A 10,278-nucleotide genomic window follows, 5' to 3' on the forward strand; every position below is an offset into this window, starting at 1 on the left:
TTTTTTTTTTTTTGAGACGGAGTCTCACTCTGTTGCCAGGCTGGAGTGCAGTGGCGCGATTTTGGCTCACTGCAACCCCCTCCTCCCAGGTTCAAGTGATTCTCCTGCCTCAGCCTCCTGAGTAGCTGGGACTACAGGTATGTGCCACCACACCCAGCTAATTTTTGTGTTTTTAGTAGAGATGGGGTTTCACCATGTTGGCCAGGATGGTCTCAATCTCTTGACCTCGTGATCCACCCGCCTCAGCCTTCCAGAGTGCTCGGATCACAGGCATGAGCCACTGCACCTGGCCTATCTAACATATCTTATTAAAACACTGAGGAACTGCTCAGGTTTGATGTATACTGGGGAACAATATAGTCCTACATCCCTGGGATGAACAGTAATGATTCCCCATAAACAAAGGTGTAGATATGGTTCATCTTTATTTTTATAATGGATGAAAGTTTTGAGACATGTAAAGCATGATCATGAATTTGGACATAAATATTTAGGATTTGAGATTTCCTACTGATTTGGGCCACAGGTGTTGGTGATGTTTACATTTCTGTTTAATGTCATTTTAAAGATTCTTTTTTTTTTTTTTTTTTTTTTGAGACGGAGTCTCGCTCTGTCCCCTAGGCTGGAGTGCAGTGGCGCGATCTCGGCTCACTGCAAGCTCCGCCTCCCGGGTTCATGCCATTCTCCTGCCTCAGCCTCCCGAGTAGCTGAGACTACAGGCGCCCGCCACCACGCCTGGCTAATTTTTTTGTATTTTTTAGTAGAGACGGGGTTTCACCGTGTTAGCCAGGATGGTCTCAATCTCCTGACCTCGTGATCCACCTGCCTCGGCCTCCCAAAGTGCTGGGATTACAGGCTTAAGCCACCGCGCCCGGCCCATTTTAAAGATTCTTAAGTTGCCTTGGATATTCTGCATGATCATTTTGCTGTTGTGCAGACTGAATGACCCAATATGTACCACCCAAAAAATCTATGGATGTTTAGAGGGTAATTTTCAAGGAATAATGGAGGTGAGCTGCAGACAGGGAATCATTTTGCATAATAGCCTAATTTAGTGGAAAGGAAGAATATTTGGTGTCATCATATAAGGAAAAATTTAATGCATTCTTATAAGAGGAGTAGTTTGAATCTTTTTGTTTCAGTGCTTCCAGAAAGTCCCCAGATCCCAATTTGGTATTCACATGTTTGGGAAGAGTGGGGGGAAAGTAAAGTATTTGTGTCTTACTAAATTTGAGCAAAGGAAATAAAATGTTTGTCCATTTTTTTCCAGTGGTAACTTATGTTAGTACTTAGCACTGTGATTTCATAATTATGAGTATCTCATTTGATTGCCCAACCAATCAGTTCTCCCATCTTACAAATGAAAGTTAAGTACAGAGCACAGGATCCTACCCAAACTCACGTAACTCAGAGTCATGGAATCTCTGGATTTTGAACTCCTAATGTGTGCCACCCCCTGTACTGGGCACTGCCAAAAAAAAAAAAAAAAATTTTTTTTTTTTTTTTTGAGACTGTCTTGCTCTGTCACCCAGGCTGGAGTGCAGTAGTGCAATCTTGGCTCAACTGCAACCTCCACCTCCTGGGCTCAAGTGATCCTCCCACCTCAGCCTCCCAAGTAACTGGGACCACAGGTGCATACCACCACGGCTGACTTTTTTCTTTTTTCGTAGAGATGGGGTTTTGCCTTGTTGCCCAGACTGGTCTCAAACTCCTGAGCTCAAGTGATCCACCTGCCTTAGCCTCCCAAAATACTGGGATTATAGGCATGAGCCACCATGCCCAGCCAAAAACTTTAAACTTAGAAGAACATTGCAAGGTTTGTATAATTATATACTTTTAAAATATTCATATTTTAAAACTTATTTTAAAATTTGTTTTGCAATACTTACACACTTTTTCTGCCACATGGGATGGAGGTGAGAACAATTCACTCTTTTTTTTTTTTTTTTTTGAGACGGAGTCTCGTTCTGTCACCCAGGCTGGAGTGCAGTGGTGCAACCTTGGCTCACTACAAGCTTTGCCTCAGGTTCACGCCAGGCTCTCCTGCCTCAGCCTCCCGAGTAGCTGGGACTACAGGCACCCACCACCACACCCGGCTAATTTTTTTGTATTTTTAGTAGAGATGGGGTTTCACTGTGTTAGCCAGGATGGTCTTGATCACCTGACCTCATGATCCACCCATCTTGGCCTCCCAAAGTGCTGGGAATCCAGGCATGAGCCACTGCGCCCGGCCTAACAATTTACTCTTAAGATCAAGTGGATGTGGCCCTATAATGAGGTGTGTGGGTGTGTGTGTATGTATGTGACAGAGAGTCCCAATAATTCAATATGTATTAAACTCTTCTATGTAACAGGTCCTTTGTAGGTTTCATAGTGAACAAACCTTAGCTAATAGTGTTCCCTTGAAGCTGACATTCTAGGAGGCAAGAAATGAGATACAAGCAAAATTACATGATGTATCAGATGGTGGTTAGTCCTAAAGAGGGAAAGGAAGCTGGGGAACATTGTAGAGGACCTGGGCTGTTGATGTCTCTGGGGGCATCTGTTGGTGTCTCTGGGGCTTTAATCACTGAGGGTTTGTAAGTTTGGAAGTTTGTGTGTCTGTGTCTGGGTTTGTCCACCTGTATGTGCAGTGATCAAGTCTGTGTGATGTTGTATGTCTGTCTAGGGGGGCAAGGTATGTATGCCCTTTAATATCTGGAGTGCTTTCATTTCGTTTTCTTACCTAATTGCCCTGGTAGCACCTTCTTTAACATGTTGAACAGAAATGATAAAAGCAGACACTCTTGTTCTTGATCTAAGATAAAAAGCGTTCAATCTTTCACCATCAAGTATGATGTTAGCTGTTTCTCATAGCTGCCTTATAGCACATTGAGAAAGTTCCATCCTATTTGTACTCTATTGAGTATTTTCATTGTAAAATGGTATTGGCCTTTGTCATATTCATTATCTGGCCAGGTGTGAGCCATGCCTGTAATTCCAACACTTTGGGAAGCTGAGGCAGGAGGATTACTTGAGGCCAGGAGTTTGAGATCAGCCTGGGCAATATAGCAAGACCTCGTCTCTACAGAAAAATTTAAAAACTAGCTGAGTGTTGTGATGCGTGCCTGTAGCCCTAGCTACTCAGAAGGCTGAGGTGGGAGGATCACTTGAGCCCAGGAGTTCAAGGCTGCAGTGAGCTATGATTACACCACTGCACTCCAGCCTAGGTGACAGAGCAAGACACTGTCTTAAAAAAAAAAAAAAAAAAAAAAATCATTTTCTGTGCCTTTTGGGATGATCCTATGATAATAGATCCCTTATTCTGTAAATATGGTATATTAATATATATTTATATGTGAAACCAGCATTGCTTTTCTGAGCTCAATTCAACTTGATCATGTTGTATAGGTCTTTTTATATATTGCTGGATTCAATTTGCTGGTATTTTGTTGGGCCTCAGCAGCTATATTCCAAAGAGATATTTGTGGACCATTTTCTACTATATAGTATAGCATTATCTAATATAGCCTATAGTGTGTTTACATGTACATTTATAGATATATTTGTGTATATAATATGTAATATATGGCATAATGATATATAATTGTATATATTATACATAACTGGTATATGTTATGTATAACTAAAATATATAATTACTATTATACTATACTGCATAATACAGTTTTATACTATTATAGCATAGTTATATAGTCTTTGTCTCTTGTATAAGGGGTTTCAGATCCTTGCTAACCCACACATTATTCAAAGAAGTGAATCACATCCTCCCAGGGGAACCAAGGGGTACCTCACCCTTTTGATACTACAAAGCCTGTTTCCCACAGCCATGTTTGGGCCTTCTGCTCCCAAATGCATTTTCTTTGTGGATCTGCATGACTTATGGTACCCTCCTTATCTGGGCTGTGAATATATATGACTAATAAACTGTTGTCAGTTGCATTTGTCCAGTGATGGATATCATGTGTTAGGCTAACTAAATAGCCCTAGGGCCCTAATTCCTCTCTCACCAATGGGGTGAGTGGGAGGCTATTGAAACATGCACATCCGCCGGGCGCGGTGGCTCACGCTTGTAATCCCAGCACTTTGGGAGGCCGAGGCGGGCGGATCATGAGGTCAGGAGATCGAGACCACGGTGAAACCCCGTCTCTACTAAAAATACAAAAAATTAGCCGGGCGTGGTGGCGGGCGCCTGTAGTCCCAGCTACTCGGAGAGGCTGAGGCAGGAGAATGGCGTGAACCCGGGAGGCGGAGCTTGCAGTGAGCCGAGATCGCGCCACTGCACTCCAGCCTGGGTGACAGAGCGAGACTCCGTCTCAAAAAAAAAAAAAAAAAAAAAAGAAACATGCATGCACATCCATGATACCCCATGGTCAGGCACTGATGAGGAAAGAAAAGAAGGTATATTTGGTATCAGTCCTTTCCAAAGCATGAGAGGATGTAACTCAACTGTTCTCCCAAGGCAAAACAAGTAGCCAGGGGGCCTATGTTGTTTTCTGTAGTACTGCTGCTTACCAGCATGTCAAAGGGATAATCTTGAGATCATAAGGCTGTTGGTCCCCTCCAGGGTCTTAGACAAAATTACCTTATTGGATGTGGGTGCTAATCTCAGAAAGATTGAGTGGCAGTCCCTGGAGTCAGAGGTGGTCCCATCCAATGTAGGTTGCTGGTGTACTGAACTTTTCCCCATAATCACACAGATGGTCCATAATACAGGTGATCAGTCAGTACCAACTAACCTGAAACTAGCAACTTTATATGAATTCTGAGGGATTTTTTTTACAGAAAGAAAAGGGAAAAGCAATGATTAGATGGCATGCTCAGGTCCATAAACCTAATAGCAGATAGAAGCAAATTTCTCCCACTTGATGAAGAACCTCTAAAAAGAAGCTAAAGCTAAGATCATACTTAATTTTGATATCTAGATGCTTTCCCACTAAGATCAGGAACAAGGTAAGGATGCCTCCTCTCACCACTGCTATTCATCATCATCCTAGATGTCCTCACTAATGGAATAAAACAAGAAATTTTTTCTTCAATTAATTGAAGTTCCTCTAATGCTTCTTTGGACAGGGAGTATTTACTGTTTAAGTTAGAATCACCTTGTAAGGTAGAAAGGAGGTGAGACATAGCATAAGTAGGAATGCCTAAAGTGGGACAAATCCAATAAATGTCTCCTAATAATTTTTAAAATTATTTAGTTTATAAATTATCTCTTCTAATTTGAACTTTTTGAGGCTTAATAGTACTTTGTTTTACTTTCATTCCTAACTACTGAAAGGGAGTAGAAGTTTGTATTTTATTGGGGGCTGTGATTAACCCTGCTGCAGTTATGGCCTTTTCTGTTTGTAGCATAGCATTAATTCCTCCCTAGTTTCAGCTGCACATAAAATATCATCCATGTAGTGGATAATATAATATTTTTTGAATTGTTCGCTAACTGGCTTAATAGCTTTTCCAACATAAGTTTGACAAATAGTCGGACAATTTAACATGCCTTGTGGCAGTACTTTTCAATGGTATCTGTCCGCTGGTTCTTTGTTATTTATAGCGGGAACAGTAAAAGCAATTTTTTCATAGTCTTGAGTAGCTAAAGGAATGGTAAAAAAGCAGTCTTTTAAATCTATTACTGAAATGCCTAACCTTGTTTTTACTTCAACTCGTTACTTTAAATTTTGTCCTGCTTGTCTCTTTAAATCGCCTAGCCCTGCTTCTCATGTAAATAAGACTCTTTCTAGCTAGGAAAGCCGACTAACTCCAATTGACCCCTTAATTTACAAGACACTAGGGCTCCTCACCCAACCCCCCTTTCGTGAGGAGTTGGCTTGGGTAAACAGATCCTCAGCATTTCAAAGGAGCCCAGTTAAATGATAAGGTACCAACACCAACAATGTATGAAGTTCCCCAGGAATTTTCTCCAAGAGATAACAACATAAAACCTTGAGTTCGTGTCCGGCATAAACCCTATGTCTAATTATAATGAAAGATTTAGAACCTTGCACCTGGTACCGTTGCTCTTCTTGTAACCATTTGTCTTTTAAGTTGTTTATCACTCTAACCATTTTGATTCTTTTGATTCTTGCATGTTTTTACTTCTGTAGAATTATTACTTTTGAGTCCCCCTCCCCTTCCTAAACCTAGGTATAAAAGTTAATCCAGCCGCTTCCTCGTGGCCGAGAGAATTTTGAGCATTAGCTGTCTCTTTGGCCGCCGGCTTAATAAAGTACTCTTAATTCGTCTCAAAGTTTGGCGTTTACTTAACTCGCCTGGGTACAACATTACTATGAGAGGCCAGTATTTTGGGATCATTGTTGGAGAGGGCAGCCCTGGTTCAGTGCACCCATGGGTTGAATTATAGCATTAACAGCCCTCAAATCTGTTAACATTCTCCATATTTCCCTGATTTTTTCTTATTAACAAGCACAGGAGAATTCCAAGGGGAGAAAGTAGGCTCTATGTGTCCCTTTTGTAATTGTTCCTGCACTAATTCTTTTAAAGCCTCCAGTTTTTCCTGTTTCAGTGGCCATTGCTCCACGCAAACCAGTTTGGCAGTTAACCAAACAAGTGGAATGGGAGCCGGAGGCTCAGCAATTGCAGCTCCTAAAAATGATACCCTAATCCAGTTCGATCTGTTTGCCCTTTTAGTTCTAAAGGTTCTGGTTGGCCATTTTTATTTTTTTTTACCAGTCCCTTCCCCGGGAGGTATCCCATTTTTCTCATCATTTGTTTACTGTTATACTGATCCATAGGAATAGATATTTTAGCACCGCATTGTTGTAGTAAGTCTCTACTCATAGATTGACAGGAATAGGTGTAATAATAGGTTGAATTGTTGCTTCTTGGCCATCCAGCCCTTGGCATGGCAAAATTAAAGAACTTAAAAAAATTCTGAAGCAGCCCCTACTCCAACAATACCAATGGATGCCTTTTGCATAGGCCAATGCCGGGGCCATTGATTTAAACTAATAATAAAAACATCAGCTCCAGTATCTACTAACCCTTCAAAGTCCTTTCCTTGAATGCTTACTGTACAAATAGGTCTCTTATCAGACACTTGATTAACCCAATATACAGCTTTTCCTGCTGGATTTGTACCACCAAAGCCTCCTATTGTTATAATTATTATTTTTTACTGTGCTGCTTCCCAGTTTTGTATAAGGTAACAGTAACAACTTAGCAATTCTTTCTCCTGGGAAAGCAGACCATGGAATTGAGGAACTAATAACTAATTGAATTTCTCTGGTATAATTAGAATCAATTATTTATGTACAATGACACCTCTTAAATTTAAATTAGACCTTCCAAGCAATAGACCAACTGTTCCTCAGGGTAAAAGGCTCCTAACTCCCATGGGAAACTTCTTTGGTGGTTCCCCAGGAAGTAGGGAAACGGGAATTGTGCTGCAGAGGTCCACGGCAGCACTGCTTGCTGTGGCAGGGGACAATTGTTGTACGTTTGTAAGGGCACTGACTGTGCCAGATACGCCTTGGTTTGTTGAGGAGCCCGAGGCGGGCCCCTCTTCCCGTTTCCTGAAAGAGGTTGCCCATCTTTGCTAAATTTAGAATGACACTGATTTGCCCAGTGATTGCCCTTCTTACATCGGGGGCATATGTGGGGACTTTTCTGTTGATTGATGGTAATAGTTTTTGCCTTTTGATTTCCTTTTCTACATTCCTTTTTTTGTGTGTCCAAATTGCCCACAATGAAAACAAGAGCCTGAGAAATGGGGCATATTTTTTCCCACCTTTAGTCCATCCATAGCTTGAGCCAAAAGAGTAGCCTTATGTAAATTTCCCCCAATGCCATCACAAGCCTTAATATATTCAGCCAAATGAGACTTCCCTCTCATAGGTCTAATGAAAGAAGGATATTTTTTCCCTGTAACATTTTTTTTTCCATGCCTGTAAGCACACAGTGCATAACTGAACAATGGCAACATTTTTCATTACTGCTTGATTGTCTAATCGGCCCCAATTAGGGCCCAACCCCATTAACTGTTCAAAGGAAACAGGCACAGGCGGCTGTGCTTGTGTGTTTTCTCTTGCCTGAGTTTGAGCTTCATCGGCCCACCAAGTTTTAAATTGCAAGTACTGAGATGGAGTGAGAACAGATTTTGTTAAAATATCCCAGTCATATGGTATTAATCTATTATCAAGAGCCACATTTTTTAGTAAAGTTTGTACAAAAGGAGAATTTGGCCCATATTGACTAATGGGTTGCTTGAATTCCTTTAACAACTTAAAAGGAAAGGTGGCCCAACTAGCTATATTCTGTCCTCCTCACTGGATTATAGTAATGGGAAATTGCCATGCTTCTAGGTCTCCTTCTGAATAGAATTTTGTATAGCACTACCAATTGCTCAGGTTTTAATGTAGCTACCGGAGCAGTAAGTTTTACAACTAATTCATCTTCTCACCCATTGGGGGAGAGGGAGGAGATGGCCATTCACTTAATTCAGCAGGTGGAACCGAAGGGCTAGTAAAATATACCTTTTTCAGTTTCCCTTTCTTTTCTTTGATTTCTTCCGGTTGCTGTTCCTCATATTCAGAATCTGAAGTTAATTTTTTACACTTGTCTACCTCTTCCTCATCTGAATCTGCCTCGTCATCTGTTTGAAATGGCTCAAGAGCTGCCTTTATCAATGCCCGCAATGACCAAACAGAAACTGGAATTTTGGCTCCTTCTTTATACGCCTTTTTAAAATTTCTGCCAGTTCTTTCCCATTCATCTAGCTCCATTGTCCCTTGTTCTGGGAACCATGGGCAAAACTGCTCTACTGTATTAAAAAGTGTTAATAAGTTCTGAGTACTAACTTTCACTCCCCCTCTCCATAATAAATGCCTTAAGAAATTTAAATAAGTAGAATATTTACTTTCATTCTGTTCCATTGTTACCCTGGTTCTTCTGAGTGCTCAGCTTACCCACCAAGATTCTTTCAGTCGTCCTCGGGTGTCCTCTGTCAATGTGTCCTCCGCTTCCGCACACTCTAGTGTTCCTTCACCGGAGTGTTCATAGCCCCACGTTGGGCACTAGGAATGTTGGGGTGATCAGACCCAACATCAGGCCGTGGGGGCTACAAACTCCAGCGGAGTCAAAGGAATGAGAAAAGACAAGTTAAGAGTGCATAAGGTGGGTCCAGGGGGCCAATGCTGATATGGAGGCTGCGAAGGCCCTGAGCTCTGGGAGCCCACACTATTTATTTGTGATCAAACAAAGAAGGAGATCGTGAGGATGTGGGGGTAAACAGTTGAGGGCATGAGGGTAGAAAGGTAGCAGTGCATCAAGCATAGCTGTGACAGTTTAGCATTTTCTTTGACACATACAGAATATGCTCTGCTGCTTGAGATAACAGAGAACATGTTTACAAGCCTGGGAGAGCAACCAACAAGTCTGTGCACATTCCAGAGGCTACGAGGGGTTTTATGCCCTGAGCCCTGGATTCCATCCAAGCCACGAGGGGTTTTATGCCCTGGGCTTAGATTTGTGGTGTGGCAGGGCAGCCTTCCACCCTTTGGCATAGATCTTGGTGTTCCAAAGGCCACAAGGGGTTTTAGACCCTGGACCCTGGACATCTTCCAAGACTCTTTTATATTATGACAGACAAGCCAGTCCTGCCTCAGCTCTTCTACCAACAAGTAGAAAGCAAAACCAGGCTGAATTCAGCTGATGCCCACCCACAGAGGGAGCATTTAAATCAGCTCTAGTGGCTGGTAAGGTGAGCTGGACCTTCCTGCCCACTCTCTTAAAAAACTTGAGTTTTGGCCGGGTGCGGTGGCTCACGCCTGTAATCCCAGCGCTTTGGGAGGCCAAGGCAGGCAGATAACCTTAGGTCAGGAGTTCGAGACCAGCCTGACGAACATGGAGAAACCTCGTCTCTACTAAATATACAAAATTAGCTGGGCGTGGTGGTGCATGCCTGTAATCCAAGCTACCTGGGAGGCTGAGGCAGGAGAACAGCTTGAACCCAAGAGGCGGAGGTCGCGGTGAGCCGAGATTGCGCCATTGCACTCCAGCCTGGGCAACAAGAGCAAAACTCCATCTCAAAATAAATAAATAAATAATCAGCTCTGGTCAGGAGGGAATTACCCATCCCAGTGGCTGGAACTTGAGTTCCAGTGAGCCTCACCACTGTGGGCTAAAATGCTCTGGAATCCTAAATAAACTTGAAAGGCAGTCTAGGCCACAAGGACTGCACCTCTGAGGCAATTCCTAGTACTGAGCTGGGCTCAGAGCCAGTGGACTTGAGGGGCATGTAACCTAGTAAGACAACAGTTAGGG

General features: G+C 42.4%; 1 protein-coding gene across 1 annotated transcript; it reads right to left on the bottom strand.

Annotated features, from left to right (window-relative positions):
* Nucleotides 1-4,364: 4,364 nt before the first annotated feature.
* LOC131382664 (endogenous retrovirus group K member 8 Gag polyprotein-like) lies at nucleotides 4,365-9,118 on the bottom strand. Its single transcript, XM_058435072.1, has 2 exons — nucleotides 8,490-9,118; nucleotides 4,365-4,765 (listed from the first exon to the last, which is right to left on the bottom strand). Exons 1-2 carry the CDS (start codon nucleotides 8,886-8,888, stop codon nucleotides 4,721-4,723), a joined length of 444 nt encoding a protein of 147 aa, XP_058291055.1. The 5' UTR covers nucleotides 8,889-9,118; the 3' UTR covers nucleotides 4,365-4,720.
* Nucleotides 9,119-10,278: the final 1,160 nt, after the last annotated feature.

The sequence above is a fragment of the Hylobates moloch genome, unplaced genomic scaffold, assembly GCF_009828535.3.
Source record: "Hylobates moloch isolate HMO894 unplaced genomic scaffold, HMol_V3 SCAFFOLD_756, whole genome shotgun sequence".
In the NCBI taxonomy this organism is placed as follows: Eukaryota; Metazoa; Chordata; class Mammalia; order Primates; family Hylobatidae; genus Hylobates; species Hylobates moloch.

Coding starts and splice junctions, on each gene's coding strand:
- LOC131382664 (XM_058435072.1), bottom strand. CDS start 8,888: ATGGAACAGAATGAAAGTAAATATTCTACTTATTTAAATTTCTTAAGG. Junction 4,766..8,489: donor AGAAAGGGAAACTGAAAAAG/GTATATTTTACT, acceptor AAAATCCCTCAG/AATTCATATAAAGTTGCTAG.